The 16,547-nt window shown below is 60.3% G+C and overlaps 1 protein-coding gene across 4 annotated transcripts in view; it reads left to right on the top strand.

The window, feature by feature from the left end:
* NLGN3 (neuroligin 3) overlaps nt 1-16,547 on the top strand; it is a 121,504-nt gene that overhangs the window by 45,995 nt on the left and 58,962 nt on the right. For 2 of the 4 annotated variants that reach the window (XM_075915673.2, XM_075915672.2), the window contains exon 2: nt 1,358-2,042. In XM_075915673.2, the coding sequence (XP_075771788.2) occupies nt 1,571-2,042 (472 nt within the window). In that variant the 5' untranslated portion in view covers nt 1,358-1,570. Of the gene's footprint in view, nt 1-1,357; nt 2,043-3,069; nt 3,130-16,009; nt 16,070-16,547 lie in introns of all 4 variants that reach the window. The other 2 variants (XM_075915670.2, XM_075915671.2) reach the window with 2 other exon arrangements.

The following is a 16,547-nucleotide window of genomic DNA, read 5'->3' as shown; positions in this document are numbered from 1 at the left end:
GGGTGGGCAGGGCGGGGTGCCTGTCCCGCTCCGCCCGGCGCTTGCCAGGGAGGGTGGGCAGGGCGGGGTGCCTGTTCCGCTCCGCCCGGCGCTTACCAGGGCGGGTGGGCAGGGCGGGGTGCCTGTCCCGCTCCGCCCGGCGCTTGCCAGGGCGGGTGGGCAGGGCGGGGTGCCTGTCCCGCTCCGCCCGGCGCTTGCCAGGGCGGGTGGGCAGGGCGGGGTGCCTGTCCCGCTCCGCCCGGCGCTTGCCAGGGCGGGTGGGCAGGGCGGGGTGCCTGTCCCGCTCCGCCCGGCGCTTGCCAGGGAGGGTGGGCAGTGCGGGGTGCCTGTCCCGCTCCGCCCGGCGCTTGCCAGGGAGGGTAGGCAGGGCGGGGTGCCTGTCCCGCTCCGCCCGGCGCTTGCCAGGGAGGGGGGGCAGGGCGGGGTGCCTGTCCCGCTCCGCCCGGCGCTTACCAGGGAGGGTGGGCAGGGCGGGGTGCCTGTCCCGCTCCGCCCGGCGCTTACCAGGGAGGGGGGGCAGGGCGGGGTGCCTGTCCCGCTCCGCCCGGCGCTTGCCAGGGAGGGTGGGCAGGGCGGGGTGCCTGTCCCGCTCCGCCCGGCGCTTGCCAGGGAGGGGGGGCAGGGCGGGGTGCCTGTCCCGCTCCGCCCTGCCTGGCGCGCCGACCTGGAAGCTGCTCCCCAGTCGCAGTGCCCACCGGAGAGCAAGGCGCCGGGAGGCCGCTGTGGACGTGGCTACACAGGGAGGCAGGGAACGGCTTGCAGAGCGGCTGCACATTGTTTCCAGCAGATGGGGACTCTCGTTTTGGTGTCTGTGCCGGGCTCTGCTGACCCCTCCGTCCTAGGCTCAAAGCAGTCGGGGCACTTTTGGCCTGCTGGCTGGAGACGGCTGCCAGGCTCTGGGTCCTGCTAGTGCGCTCCTCTCTGTCCAGCGGTGTCAGTGTCCTTCCCCTCCGCAGGCCTTTGCATCCCTGCAGCACTGCTCTCCCCAGCCCTCCGCCGGGAGCTGATGTGTGAGCTGAGCCCTTTGCGGCGAGCGTGGAGCCTAATGCTTGAGCAGTGCGTCTGCCGCTGACGCACAGCCCTCCTGCCCTGGAGTCCAGCCCCTTGCCCTGCCCGCTGCAGCTGGCGCCAGGTGCCTCGCCAGACCACGGGGCTGACAGCAGCCTGGGAGGCAGCTGCGGGGGGTATCCAGGGCTGGAGGGGAGGAGCATTCAGGTGAGGTGTTGACGATCTCTTCCTGCCCCTGGCCAGGCTGTGGAATGGGGGGGCATTTGTGCTGCAGGCTTCCTTGGGCAGGTGGAGCTGCCATTCTCCAGTGAGGGTCCATGCCTGTTAATTCCTCTCCGTCTTTCCGCAGAACCGTCCATCCTGTCAGGGCTGCTGTGTCTGAAGGTGAGGAGCAGCCGGCCGGCTGGGGGCTTTGAAGAGGAACACTCCCGGATCTCCCTGGCTCACCGCCTGCCATTCGGTTCTGGGTGGCGTTCCGAGTCTGGCTGGGGGCACCATGGGGTTCCTCTGAGCCCCCGGAGCGAGCTTCAGGTGTGACTGGTGGTGCTGCTCCTCACGGACAATGTGGCTCATACTCCAGAGGAGCCTGTCCTTGTTCCCCGCTCTCCAAGTGCCTGAGCTGGCTGCAGGCCGGGACCTTTGCCTCCTGCTCTGGGTTCTGAGCCTGGCTGTTGTACAGATGGATGGCCAGCTCTACTCGCCGACTGTCAACACACACTATGGAAAGCTACGAGGGGTCCGGGTTCCACTGCCTAGTGAGATTCTGGGTCCCGTGGATCAGTACCTGGGGGTGCCGTATGCAGCCCCGCCCATTGGGGAAAAGAGGTTCATGCCCCCGGAGCCCCCCTCCTCTTGGTCTGGAATAAGGAATGCTACCCACTTCTCACCGGTCTGTCCTCAGAACATCCACAGTGCAGTCCCCGAGATCATGCTGCCCATCTGGTTCACCTCCAATTTGGACATAGTCGCCACGTACATCCAGGACCCCAACGAGGACTGCCTGTACCTCAACATTTACATTCCCACCGAGGATGGTGAGTGTGCCCAGGGGCAGGTGGAGACGGGCCTGCCCGGGTCGGGGTGTGCCAGAGTTCCTCTGCTCCGTCCCCCTGGATGTTGTGTTTGAAGCATGTGGTTGTGGCCCCTGCAGCATGCTGTCTGTCTGCGAAGAGCTTCGGCCACTCTGCTTGCCCTCTCCCCCTCTGTCTCCTGTGCTCTCTCTTCTCCCCGCCCCACACAGCTCGGCCCCTCCCCCGGGTCCCTCTGCGCTGCCCGACCTGAAAGGGCTTCTCTGACCACAGGCGCACAGTGACCAGCTGCTCTGGGCTCCCGAGGCGCCGAGGGCCAGGCGCTGTCTTGGGTTTGTCTCCCCTTGTCCCCCTGGTTCCTGCGCTAGTTCTGGGGCCTGGGCTGCTGCTGGCTAGGAGGAACACTCTCTTGCTGTGATGGGGGCCCAGCCATTCTTGCCTGGGAGGGCCCTGGAGAGCTGGTGCCGTGCTCTGCTGGGGGTCAGGCCACGTGGCAGCATGCCTGGCGCAATGCAGCTTGCAGGACCAGCCGGGGGCTGGAGAGCGGTGAGGCTGGGCGCCTCAGGGTGCCTCTTGTCTCCAATGGCTTTGTTCCTAGGGGATCCCGTCTGAACTGTAAGTAGCGGGGCGAGGGGGCCGCGCCCTGGCTCAGGCCTGTGGCAGCCTCGCCGCAAGGGGAGTCGTGGGTTCCCGGGCCCTGTGCCAGCTGCCAGAATCGCCCGAACACGAGCCCGGGATGAAAGAGAACTGGAGGGGCCGGCCTGCCATGCCCTGAGCAGTTTGGTGGCAAGACAGCTGCTCTGGAGCCTGGCAGCTCCTCTTCTCTTCCCGTGGGGTTCCCGGCTGCAGGGGACAGCACTACGACTTCCTTCCATCCCAGGACACTTGGCCCAGAGTTTTCCTCCCACAGCCAAGCTCCCCTCCCCCATCCCGCGGTCCCACGAGGGGTGGGGTGGGCAGCGGGTTGTCATTGCATGCCCACTCCAGCCAGTGGAGCCTCCTGTTATTTTGGAGTCTTTTATTCATTTTACAGTAAAACGGATTTCCAAGGAATGCGCCCGAAAGCCCAACAAGAAAATGTGTAGGAAAGGAGGTATGTAGCAAGCCGGCCCTGGCCGAGAGGCACAGAGAGAGAGAGAGCGAGAAGGGGGCACTGTCCACTCTCCCCAGGCCTGCGGCCTATTTCGCCAGCCTTCCTCTCGTGCCAGGGGGCTGAGACAGCGTGCCCTCCGTGCAGCCTGCAGGCCCTCCCGCCCGCTGCCCCCTTCCCGGGCCAGGCCGGAGCCAGGTCTTCCCAAGCCTTTCAGAACAGCTCTTGTGCACGCTTGGCCAAGGCCAGCAGGCTCCCCTTGAGGGCAGCTGGGAAATGAGGAAGGTGCCCCGCAGTCACCCCACTCCTCCAGCAGGGCCCAGCTCCCCAGGCCTGTCGGCAGACGTGCAAGAATCCCCTGGGCGCATTTGTGTGAATGGGGCTCGCACAGCCGCTGTGAACAGACCTGGGCATGTGACCTCGGCTGCAGTCCCTTCCTGTGTCTCCCCATGCCAGCATGGCAATTCTGCTGGCGCTCCCGGGCGCACACGCCTGCCTCTCCTGGCCCACTGGCCGCACGCCTGAGCTCCGTGCTCTGCAGCCTCTTCAGTAAGCCCCGGCACACCTGCAACGGCATCCTGCTTCCAGCCCCGCCCCACGAGGCAGAGTCGTGTGTGCTGGCCCCAATGGACGTCAGAGCTCGCTGGCCCTGGACTCCAGAGAGCGGCGCAGCGTGGGCACCCCCCTGTCCCGGCATATCCCGTCCAAGCCCTGCGGCCGCTGCTCCCAGGGCTCCCCCAAGGGGGGCAGCCAGGCTCTTCTGAAAGGCTACGTGTGGGTGAGAGAAGAAGCCCTCTGTGGCTGGCCTGCCCGGGGGCCTTGACTGCGTTTCCCGTGACGGCGGGGCTTGGCGCAGCACAGCGCAGCCTGGAGGGGCGATGAGAAGCCTCTTTCCTTCCAGAGCTTTCCCTGACTTCTGCTGTTTGGTTTCTTTGCTTTGCTTTCCCTGCTGCTGCCTGGCTACTCACACGCCATCTCCCTGTGAGTGCCACGCTGCCCGGACGTCTCCCCCCGCTGCCTGCCTCTGGAGGGGGCTCTTCCTGCACATGCTGGCCCTTCACGAACCCCTCCTCTCCTGGCCTGCCCCCGGTGCCAGGCTGCCCAGACCTGTCTTTGGGAGGGAGAGCAGCGTCAGCTGCTGGGTGGTGGGCAGGGGGCGCTGATCAGCGCATGCTGCCACTTTCGCCCATGGTAGGGAAGGGATTTTCGTGGCTTCTTCCCGGGTGCGTTCCGTCTGCGCAGCAGGGGCCTAGGGGCTGCGCCTCTCCTGTAGGACAGGCACGGGGCCCAGTACACATCTGCAATGATCCCCACCCAAGTGTCGCTAACAGGCGCGTTCGGCATTCTGGTTACGTCAGTCCTCTCGCGCACAGAGACGGAAGTGCACGGCCGTCTTGTAGGAAGAGCCATGCAGTGGTTCCTGTTTGCACTCCGGCTGTCAATGCCTGGGCTAGCTGCACCATTCGGGGTGCTGTTACAGAAGTTACTGCTGTCCACCCAGCCTTATCGTCAGTAGGAGGAGGATTTTTGTCGTGTGAGGGAGTGGTAAACAGGACCGAAACCCCGGGGCAGGTTCCCAAGGGACCCTTCCGTGTCCTCTGTCTGACGGTAGGAAGGGTCGCTCTCCAGTGGGGTTTGGTTTTTATGATGTCCGTGTTAAGCTGTACCCTCTGGAGCCACCGGAGCTCCAGGACCCGTTCCCCATGCTCCTGGCCACATATTTCCCTGTGCACATGCATCCCAGTGTTCCCTGGAAAGGGGGTGCTTGGGCGGCCCCCAGGACAGATTCCAGTGTCACCCAGCCAATTAGCAGGTGTTCCTACTGGTGGTGCACATCCACACGTGCCCCAGTGCACAGCACACACATGTATCCCTGCACAGATGGAAACAGCGAGAAGGCTCATTGCTGCACACCCCGCTGTGCACACACCTCAGCTGCCCTGCTCAGCACAGGGGTCTTCAGGAGCAGCAGCGCACTGGAGCCTTTCTCCCCACGACTCCCACTTTGAACACGGTGCCGTCTCCACTGCAGCCCGCTCGCCGCAGAGAGCTCATTCTGCCCTTCCTACTGGCTTTCATTCAGGCTCGACTCCTGCTGTGTGCACCACACTCTACTCGCTGCTTCTGCCCTGTGGGCTCTCCGCCTCCACCACACCCGATTGCCCCTGGGAGCCTGAGCCCAGCACGGCCCCTGAGCGGCTGGGACCCTTGAGAAGGAAGGCCTGGCTGTCCCATAGGCTTGGTGCGGTTAGAACTGGGATATTAGGGCTCCCGCACCATTCTACCAGCACAGCCTTTGGGTGGACAGTTTGACCAATAGCAAGGCGCCTTATGCTGTCGCTAAGGCCCTACCAAATTCATGGTCCTTTTGAGTCCGTTTCATGGTTCTAGGATTTTAAAAATTGTGAATTTCATGCATTCAGCTATTTACATCTGCAATGTCCCAGGGTGCAATGGTAGGGCCTTGGCCCCAAAAGGAGGTGTGGTGGAGGGTGCAGTGCTGCGTCCCCTATTTCTGTACCGCTGCTGGTGTGGGGTGGCTGCTGGGGAGGAACCCAGCTCTGAAGGCAGCACCCTGCTAGAAGCAGCACAGAAGGGTGGGTGGCCTGGTCTCCTATAGAATCCTAGCACACTAGAACTGGCAGGGACCGTAAGAGGTCAAGTCCAGTCCCCTGCCCACATGGCAGGACCAAGACTATCTAGATCATCCCTGCCGGGTGTCTGCCTAACCTGCTTTTAACTATCTCCAGCGATGGGGATTCCACCACCTCCCTGGGCAATTTATTCCAGTGTTTAACCACCCTGACAGGCAGGAACTTTTTCCTAATGTCCAACCTAAACCTCCCTTGCTGCAGTTTAAGCCCATCGCTGCTTGTCCTGTCATCGGAGGCCAAGGAGAACAATTTTTCTCCCTCCTCTTTCTGACACCCTTTTAGATACCTGAAAACCGCTATCATGTCCCTCCTCAATCTTCTCTTTTCCAAACTAAACAAGCCCAGTTCCTTCAGCCTTCCCTCATAGCTCATGTTCTCTAGACCGTTAATCATTCTTGTTGCTCTTCGCTGGACCTTCTCCAATTTCTCCACATCTTTCTTGAAATGTGGGACTCAAACCTGGACACAATACTCCACCTGAGGCCTACCCAGCGCAGAGTAGAGTGAAAAAAAATGACTCCTCATGTCTTGCTCACAACACTCCTGTTAATACATCCCAGAATCATGTTTGCTTTTTTTGCAACAGCGTCACGCTGCTGACTCACATTTAGTTTGTGGTCCGCTATAACTCCTAGATCCCTTTCTGCCATACTCCTTTCTAGACAGTCGCTTCCCATTCTGTGTGTGGGAAACTGATTGTTCCTTCCTAAGTGGAGCACTCTCATTTGTCCTTATTAAACTTCATCCTGTTTACCTCAGACCATTTCTCCAATTTGTTCAGATCATTTTGAATTATGACCTTATCCTCCAAAGCACTTGCAACCTCTCCCAGCTTGGGATCCTCTGCAAGCTTTATAAGCGTCCTCTCTATGACAATGTCTAAATCCTTGATGAAGATATTGAACAGAGCTGGTCCCAAAACAGACCCCTGTGGAACCCCATTTGTTCTACCTTTCCAGCAGGATTGTGAACCATTAATAACTACTCTCTGAGACAGTTCTCCAGCCAGTTATGCACCCACTTTATAGTAGTTGAGAAATGGTGGTCTCCCTGTGACATCTGTCTGGTATGTGCTGACAGCACCCAAAGGATCAGATTTCATGTTCCAGGACTATGAATTTGGTAGCTAGAGCTTATTCCCCCTCCAGCACAGGACTGTCTGTGTAGTACAGCACCTGCCCTGGGAGGGTTAGCCTGCTTTCACTCGAGCAGACAGCCAATAATATAAGCTTCCCATAATAGAAGAACTAGAGGACACCAAATGAAGTTAATGGGTAGCAGGTTTAAAACTAATAAAAGAAAGTTCTTCTTCACACAGCGTGTAGTCAACCTGTGGAACTCCTTGCCTGAGGGGGCTGTGAAGGCTAGGACTAAAACAGAGTTTAAAGAGAAGCTAGATAATTTCCTGGAGGTTAGGTCCATAAAAGGCTATTAGCCAGGGGATAAAATGGTGTCCCTGGCCTCTGTCTGTCAGAGGCTGGAGAAGGATGGCAGGAGACAAATCGCTTGATCATTGTCTTCGGTCCACCCTCTCTGGGGCACTTGGTGCTGGCCACTGTGGGCAGGCAGGCTACTGGGCTAGATGGACCTTTGGTCTGACCCAGTATGGCCGTTCTTATGCTCTTCTATTACGTGCTACACCCCTTGTGTGGACACAAGGCCCAGCTGAGGTAGCCGGGTGACTTCCCACCTGACTCTCTGAGAATTGCAGCGGTTTTACACTGGAACACATTTTGCCTTCTTCCCTGTGGCCTGCAAACTAGCGAGTGTTTAGCAAACAGCCAGCGACCCGCCTGCTGCAAGAGCTGCACTGGCAGAGTGCACAGGGCCGGGGAGCTCTGAGCAGAGGAACTCCCTGGATCGGAGGGGAATTGGGTTTGTTTCTTACTGTTCCCTTGTGGTGCCCAGTTGGATCTCTGCCCCCACCGGAGAGATGGCCACCTCCCTTGAGGGCCCCGGGTGAGTTACTTCTAAAGCCCCAGAGCGCTGCCTGACTCTGCTAGCCGGCGGGAGTTAACAGCTGAGCTCTTGCTGTGCCTCGCTCCCTGGTTAAATGCTGCAGGAGGTGCCTCCCCTCCTCACAGCCCAGGCCATGCTGCTGCCAGCCTCCCAGCCCTTCCGAGGAGCTCCCCTGGGGTGCAGACAGTGGGCCAGCCCCTCCCTTAGCTGCCCACCGCAGCTCTCTGAACTCAAAGGCCAGGCTCTTGGGGTTTGGCCCCTGGGGGCACGCTGCAGGAGGCAAGGACCCGGGGAGCTTGCAGCCAGGTGCTGGGAGGTGGCCCAGGCGGCCCAGGGGTCCGGTGACCTGCTCTGGAACAGGCAGTACTGAGGCACTGCACTGGTGCCAGCTGAGCCAGTGTCCCAGGCCACCGTCTCGCGCCTGTCCGCCTCGGAGGGGGAGCACTGGAAGGAGTTTGGGGGCGCTGTGGAATCTCCATCCCAGCTGGCAGGGGACTGGACTCTTGAGGGTCTTTTCAGTTCTCGGATTCTTTGGGTCTAGTTTAGTGACCTGCCCTCACATTGGCATCCCCCAGGCCTTGGGTCCTGCTGACTTGGATGGGTTGACAAAGGGGTGAGAGTGCAGGGCCAAGTCCCGATGCCTGTGGAAGTGCATCCCCTTGGCCCGCTGGCAGGCGTGTGCCCAGGCACTGGAGTGAGAGGCTTTTGCCTAGCGGCACCGTGAGGGGCCGTTCACCCCCTTGGCTGTGTAAGAGCAGTGCTGCCCTGACCCCTCAGCGCCATCTCACCGGCCCTGCAGAGCGCGCTGCGTGGTCGTGTGCTCCCGGCTTTGTGTCTCGGCGGGGCAGTTGTGTGGCCCCTCAGACTAGCGACTATTCGATCCAGAGCTTTGGGGGGAGCCCACTTCCTCAGAGGAGCCAGCTTTCTGTGGCTGCCCTGCCGGTAGGGGTAGCACGGCTCCAGTTAGCAGCCATGGCCTGGCAGTGCCAGTCGGCTCGTTTCTCCTGGCGGGTGCCCCCCTGGGTGTAGCCGTTGCTCCGCTGTCTGGGGTGATGTGTGTTGGCTTGTGGGGAGGGAGCCCACGTTTCGGACGGGGGCTCTCTTTGTCCCTCTGTCCGAAAGAGGGGGATGGTTAGAGGCTCAGGGCTGAAGCAGTCTGCCTCAACCCTGAGGACTGCCGTGGAGAATCCGCCTCTCCAAGGTCACTGGAGCTGGCCAAGCCTGGGACTTCCTCACCAATCAGGACTGCTTCCCTTCATGGCCCTGAGAAAGGGATCCAAACCGCAGGGCTGTGCCAAAGTTGAGGGAGACTCGTCGACTCTGCTAAGAAAAGTCTGGACCAGCCAGAGTCTCCCGCGCGTCTCAGCCCACTTGCTGGTGCCGTTGGCTCCAGTTCCACCTCGGGGTGTGCTGTGCCTGTCCCGCCCTGGCTCACCCCTCAGCTACACTGGCATCATCCTCCCCATCCTGGGCTCCCCATCACCTGCACTGGCGTTTGCCTCCCCCAGGAGGGCTGTCGGCTCCCTGCTCGCACTGCGGGCGTCCCAGACGTGCGTAGATGCGGAGCATTGATGGGCACTAGGTGCAGCCTACATTGCTGGCCGAGGACCTGCCTTGCTTGCGGGCCCAAATGAGGCCTTGGTGCCGAGTAGAGCTTGAGGCTGGTATCAGTTCCCAAGCTACCACTGACGGTGCTGCTGGACCTGTCAGACTGAGCCAAGGATAATGCTGCATGTTTGAGATCCCACTGCCACGCTCAGCTCCTTGGTGGGATCCTCGTAGTCGAGTTCTGTGGCTCTCCAGCCTTGTCCCCATTTCACTCTTGATGACGCCGTGGGAATCCCAGCGGGTGCCAGGATTGGTACTGTTCAGCGCCAGCCTCGCTCTGTCATCCCCAGGGACCTCCATAGACTCGCTGGGAACACCCTCCTTCATGGTCAACACATGGCCGCCTGCTCGCCCTAGGGAGAGCCCGTGTGTCTGCTGGAACCACCAGCAGCCTGCAGAGACGCATTCCAAACCTCTATGACAGTCGGCTGTCAGTCCTCCAGGGACTCTTGGTCCCAACTGCATCTTCCTCTTTGTCCCCAGATCCAGCAATACCCTGGTCCTCCTCTCTGGAACCAAATGACTTGGGCTCAGATCGGCCTGTGCAGGCGCATGGCATTGGCCTTCGAGATGCAGACCACGTTTGTACAGGAAAACACCCGTTGGTCAGTAGATCATTCAGACGGAGATCTGTCCTGGGCCCAGCTCCGTTCAGTCGCTTCAGAAAGGATTTGGATAATGGCTCAGTGTACACTTCCCCGGGTGGCAGCTAACAGTGCGTTGAAGGGCAAGACTGGCAGTCAGAGTGCTCTCGGCAAGGGCTGACATGAATAGGGTTGCCCTTAGCATGGGATCATGTGTTGCATTTCAAGTCCTCAGACCTTGCTCTGACTCCCTCGCGGGTTTGCTTGGTGGCAATCCCAGTTTCCTGTCTTCCCGTTGGAGCGAAATTGGCACTCTCAGACCCTGCAGTGCTGTGGTTCTCGAAGAGATTCTCTGTTCTTTTTCACCGGTGAAGGGAGCAGAACCATTGTGGGCCTTATTACAGTCACGGGGGCCACTGGCGGGTCTGTGCTCAAGCCAATAGCCAGAGATGCAGGGGCTGTCTCCAAACAGCTGTAATGCCCCCAGGAAGAGCTAGTGAACTGCAGGCTTTCGTGGCAGATCCTCTGTCAGTCACTCAGCTCCTCAAGGATGCTTTAAGACCACACCCCGAATGTTTGTCGATTCAGGTTGGTTAGTTACTGGGCCCGGCCCTTCCCCAAAGCACGCTGGAGGGCAGAGAAGCAGTGCCTGCATAGCTCAGGTGTTAGTACTTAGTCAGAAAGGATCCAGCTGTCTCCAGAGCACCTTGACTCAGGCCCGCCAATGCCGAGGGGGAAGAGGGCCCTGCCACACGCTGTGAGCGGCGCTAAGGGACGTGGGGATGCCATGCTCTGCCATCGTGTGCGCCAAGTGGCACTCGGGGCTGGCTGCCACAGCTCCCCCCACACCTCGCCCAGGGGCCCGTGGAGACTGTCAGCACCTCTGCCGTGACTGTGTCCTTCCCTGAGCGGCTCAAGGGACAGCCAGTCTCTGGCCAGACCGTTTCCAGGTGGGTAGCTGGCTGCCCTGCCACATGCCGGATAGACTGGCTCGCTTCATTCCTCTGCAGACAGACAAGTGCTCCCGTGACACCGGATGTATTCCTCACCAGTGTCTGCGGTGAGGGGCTCTCGGGCGCGTTCCTCAGCAGTGTCTGCGGTGAGGGGTCCGCAGGGCTCTCGGGCGCGTTCCTCAGCAGTGTCTGCGGTGAGGGGTCCGCGGGGCTCTCGGGCACGTCCCTCAGCAGTGTCTGCGGTGAGGGGTCCGCGGGACTCTCGGGCACGTCCCTCAGCAGTGTCTGCGGTGAGGGGTCCGCGGGGCTCTCGGGCGCGTCCCTCAGCAGTGTCTGCGGTGAGGGGTCCGCGGGGCTCTCGGGCACGTCCCTCAGCAGTGTCTGCGGTGAGGGGTCCGCGGGGCTCTCGGGCACGTCCCTCAGCAGTGTCTGCGGTGAGGGGTCCGCGGGGCTCTCGGGCGCGTCCCTCACCAGTGTCTGCGGTGAGGGGTCCGCGGGGCTCTCGGGCACGTCCCTCAGCAGTGTCTGCGGTGAGGGGTCCGCGGGGCTCTCGGGCACGTCCCTCAGCAGTGTCTGCGGTGAGGGGTCCGCGGAGCTCTCGGGCACGTCCCTCAGCAGTGTCTGCGGTGAGGGGTCCGCGGGGCTCTCGGGCGCGGTCCTTAGCAGTGTCTGCGGTGAGGGGCTCTCGGGCGCGTCCCTCAGCAGTGTCTGCGGTGAGGGGTCCGCGGGGCTCTCGGGCACGTCCCTCAGCAGTGTCTGCGGTGAGGGGTCCGCGGGGCTCTCGGGCACGTCCCTCAGCAGTGTCTGCGGTGAGGGGTCCGCGGGGCTCTCGGGCGCGGTCCTCAGCAGTGTCTGCGGTGAGGGGTCCGCGGGGCTCTCGGGCACGTCCCTCAGCAGTGTCTGCGGTGAGGGGTCCGCGGGGCTCTCGGGCACGTCCCTCAGCAGTGTCTGCGGTGAGGGGTCCGCGGGGCTCTCGGGCACGTCCCTCAGCAGTGTCTGCGGTGAGGGGTCCGCGGGGCTCTCGGGCACGTCCCTCAGCAGTGTCTGCGGTGAGGGGTCCGCGGGGCTCTCGGGCACGTCCCTCAGCAGTGTCTGCGGTGAGGGGTCCGCGGGGCTCTCGGGCGCGGTCCTTAGCAGTGTCTGCGGTGAGGGGTCCGCGGGGCTCTCGGGCGCGGTCCTTAGCAGTGTCTGCGGTGAGGGGCTCTCGGGCGCGTTCCTCAGCAGTGTCTGCGGTGAGGGGTCCGCAGGGCTCTCGGGCGCGTTCCTCAGCAGTGTCTGCGGTGATGGGTCCGCGGGGCTCTCGGGCACATCCCTCAGCAGTGTCTGCGGTGAGGGGTCCGCGGGGCTCTCGGGCGCGTTCCTCAGCAGTGTCTGCGGTGAGGGGTCCGCGGGGCTCTCGGGCGCGTCCCTCAGCAGTGTCTGCGGTGAGGGGTCCGCGGGGCTCTCGGGCGCGGTCCTCAGCAGTGTCTGCGGTGAGGGGTCTGCAGGGCTCTCGGGCGCGTCCCTCAGCAGTGTCTGCGGTGAGGGGTCCGCGGGGCTCTCGGGCGCGTCCCTCAGCAGTGTCTGCGGTGAGGGGTCCGCGGGGCTCTCGGGCACGTCCCTTAGCAGTGTCTGCGGTGAGGGGTCCGCAGGGCTCTCGCGCACATTACTTAGACAGCACTAGGACGGGATGCCCACTTTGAAGGCAGTTCTGTGCTCCCTATTTCAACAGACTTTGGGCCACCTTCCTGCTACGCCTGCTTGTGGGCCCCAAGTCCATGTGAGTCACTCTCTGTGCATTATCCAAACCCTTGGTGAAGGCTGTGACCAGGACAGGCCCCTGCAGTGACTGGAGGAGTCACCAGTTTATGCGCATTCTCCTGCACAACCTTGCAAAGACCGTTACCTGCTTCTTATAACTCGTTCTTCGAGCGGTGGGTGCAGGTGTGTATTCTGCAACCCCCCCCATGCCTCTGCATTGATATTTGCAACCTGGGAGTCTGGTGGAGGGGGGGGTCAAGGCAGCGCCGCCCTTAACTGCTCCCCTGGGTATATCTTTGGGCTAGGGAAGGAGTGTTGCCCCTGCGGGTACTGATACGCGATATTTCCAGCTCTCAGCTGAATAAAATTCATGTCTGCACACACACCTAGAACAAGTCGAATTGCAATGAGGCCCATTAGTTAACCAACTTGTAACCCATTTCCCATGTGCCATACTGATCTAGTACCTTAATCAATGTGCCATGAGTACCAAGGCAAATGCCGCATGGCGGTCCAAGTGTATTACATCAGCACTATGACCTTTAGCAATCAACCTTGTCATCTCATCAAAAAGACAGCAAGTTAGCACAACAGAGTCTTTTCTAGAAACCCAAGTTGATTAACTTTGATTCTCTTCCTCTCCTTTCGTTCTTTATTGACCAAGCCCCACACCAGTCACTCCATTGTCTTGCCTAGGATCGGCAGGCCTGTGCCTACCTGGACCCTCCCAGCCATGCTTTAGACGACTGGACTCCCCCAGTGTTCAAAGCTTTAGAGAACAGCAACTTTGACAGTCCAGCAGGCTCCTCAGCCAGCTCTTTGGATGCAGCTCCTTGATGGCTCATCGTCATCTGTGATCAAGCCACACTTCCAGACCGCTTCCTCTGTCGCTCCCCAGGCACGAACCCCCAGCTTGTAGCACACACTCCTATGGAACCCAAAGTGGGGCGTAACTCGAAATAAGCTACACACGTTGCGCTATGTCAGTTGTGTGGCTTATTTGAAAATTGGGAGCATCTACACAGCACTTATTCTGAAATGGAGCACTCCTCCTCCGCCTGCCCCTGCTCCTGATACAGTGAGGGTCACAGGAGTCGGAGTAAGAAGTCCTCCAGCTCGACAGGATTCTGATGCTATTTTGAAATAGCTGCCTACTGTGTAGACGCAGACTGAGTTATTTCGGAATAGTGTTGCAGTGTAGACGTACCCAATATGACCTTGGACTTTCTGCTATTGAATTTCTTCCCATTTCTATCACTCCAGTCTTCGAGGCCATTCAGCTCTTCCTGTCTCTTATTCCGATCTTCCTCTGTATTGATGATGCCTTCCAACTTTGTATCATCCGCAAATTTCATTAGCATCCGTGTCTCTGACTTTTTTGCAAAGGTTGTTAATAAAAATTATGAATGAGATTGGTCCCAAGGTGTATCATGGATGGGCTCCACTAGTAACATCCCTTCAGGCCAATAATTCACTTTTCAGCCAATTCCTTATCCACCTTAGTTATATTTAGAATCCTTCTTATTGCCTTCTGTTGGGCATAGATTTCTCCCTGTGTCTGTTGGCTTCCCTTATCAGTTTTCTATAGTGCTTCTGATTTATATTCATTGCTATTGACTTCTGCTTTCTTCCATTTTCTGTATATCTAGATATCTGCTTTCACTTCCCCTCCAAGACAGCCTGAGTTTTTAATGTAATCTTCCTTGATTGTGAAATTGTGGCGTTTTGGGCATCTAGTAAATTGTGAGTTTCCCAAAACTATGTCAGAGGGGCTGTCCCTTCTTGCTTGTGGAAGGAAGGGCTTGGGCTTGGAGGGTGAGCACAGGATCCTGGGGTGTCTCCCCAGAATGGGATATAGAGGGGGGCTCCCATGTCATGGGCCAGGCCATGCTTTGCATTTGCAGCACAGAGCTGCCCCGCCCTTCATTGCAATAACACCATCAGCACCCTGTCTAATTCCCTGCTCTTATGCCTTTCTGCTCTCTCCACAGTTTGCATTTCTCACTGGCAATTTTTTCCCAGACCCACAAACCGTATTTCTCTTAGCAGAAGCCCATTGTTATGTCCAGCCTCTCTGGCCCTGCCTCTGGTCTCCTGGAGGTTCTGGGGTTCTCCCAAGTTAGTGCCCCAGGAATGTCAGCCACACGCTGTTCCCCACTGTGTCTGTCACCCCTTTGGTGCTCGATCAGGCCAGTTTGGTGATGGTCCTGGCAGCTGTTCCCTCCGGGCCCTCTGTTTGCAGCATGCAGCCATTCACTCAGCTGTGGCAAGTGCCAGAGCTCTGCCCATTGCCATTACTCCAGCCCAGAGAAGTGAGGCTCATCTTGGGACTTCGGTGGCTGTGGGCTCTGATGGCACATGGACCTCTTGGCAGACAGTTGACTGTGCCTGGAACTGGCATGGAGTGGCAGGACAGAGCCTCAGCTGCACAGCCTGCCTGTTGTGCAGTGAGAAGGGGGTGCCATCCAGTGCCCCCCCCCGAGCAGCATGCAGAGCCCTGGCATGGTGGGGGTGATGGGGAGACAAAAGGGAGGCCAACATGCTTGTGAGTCAGGCCTGCCTCCAAACGAGCTGGCTCCGATTTAGAGGGAGGAGGGAAGGTGAGATGTCGGTGGCTTTCTGATTGTACCTTACACCTCTTCCTACTCAACTCCAGCTCCAGCCAGAAGGCCCCCTCAGCCCTGTGCGGCTGCTTGGAACTCGGCTGAAGCGGCAGGCAAAGGGGACAGAAGTGCGCACGCCAGCGCCGGGCAAGCAGGCACTCCCAGCTGGTGGGGCCTGAGCAGAGGCGGGTCCAGACCCACTCCAGGGACCAGCTACTGCTCCTGGGCGTGCCCCAGGCCTGGCGGCTTTGCCAGGTGCCGGGGCGTTTGCGTCCCGCTCCGTGCAGGCGCGTCTCAGCGGCAGACCTGTTTCTTAGGGCTGGCCTGTTGGCCAAGGCAGCCTGAGAGCGTGGGCGGCAGGACCATGAGCTCCTGGCTCTGCTCGAGGCTGGCCCTCTCCCTGGTGGGCAGCTCAGGCGCTTTCCTGCCGGGCACAGAGGGAATGAGCAGTATGGAATGGGGCTCCGGGCCTGGCCCAGAGCCTTGGCCACTCTGGCCGGCAGGCCCAGCTGGAGGGGAGCCCGTGGGCAGGCCCGGAGAAGAAGCCGCGGGGAGGCAGCTCCCTGGCAGTAAGGCCTGCGCTCCCCTGGCCCGCACAGCCTCGGGGCAGGATGCCAGGCAGCCTGGAGAGACGGCCCTGCCCGGCCCCGGAGAGCTTCCGTGTGAGTAGCCGGCGGTGCTGTGAGCCTGCCCTTCTCTGCTGTCATGCTATTTTTGAATTCTCTTTTGGTTTTGTTTTTTGTTTTTCTTTTTTGTTCTGTCTCCTCATGTTTGGTCCCTAGGAGCCAGCGCTAAGAAACAGGGCGAGGACTTAGCGGATAATGAAGGGGACGAAGATGAAGGTATTTCTGTGCTCGAGGCTGCTGCTGCTGCATGACACAAAGCAAAGCCATTCGTTCTCCATTCTCTGCCACCCCCAGGGACCCCGTCTGTCTGTCTGTCTGTCTGTCTCTCTGAGCACGTGCACGGGGCGGGCAGGGGGTGCTCAGACCTGTCTTTTGGGGGAAAGCCACAGGGCTTTGCTGGCTGCCCAGCCTGCCTCTGTATGAGCAAAGGGCTCCAGGGAAGCATGGCGAGGTGTGAACAAGGCTGCTCCTCGCCCGGTCACGTCACCTCCAGCCTGTTCTCTCTGGACCCTTCGGCTCCACCCCGGGCCATCCTAGCCTCCCAGAGCGGCAGCACCGTCCCCTGCCACTCCCTCGGGGCCCCTGGCTGGCAGGGAGCACGCTGGGGCGGGATGCAGCCAGGAGGCCTTAGCTAGAGTCTAGTCTGGTCCGCTCTCTCGGGGTATGTCTACACTACAAAGTTAGTTCGAACTAA

The sequence above is a fragment of the Pelodiscus sinensis genome, chromosome 13 (genome assembly GCF_052426305.1).
Source record: "Pelodiscus sinensis isolate ZL-2025 chromosome 13, ASM5242630v1, whole genome shotgun sequence".
NCBI lineage: Eukaryota > Metazoa > Chordata > Testudines > Trionychidae > Pelodiscus > Pelodiscus sinensis.
The sequence above is the reverse complement of the archived record's forward strand: the minus strand, read 5'-3'. Positions and strand labels throughout refer to the sequence as shown.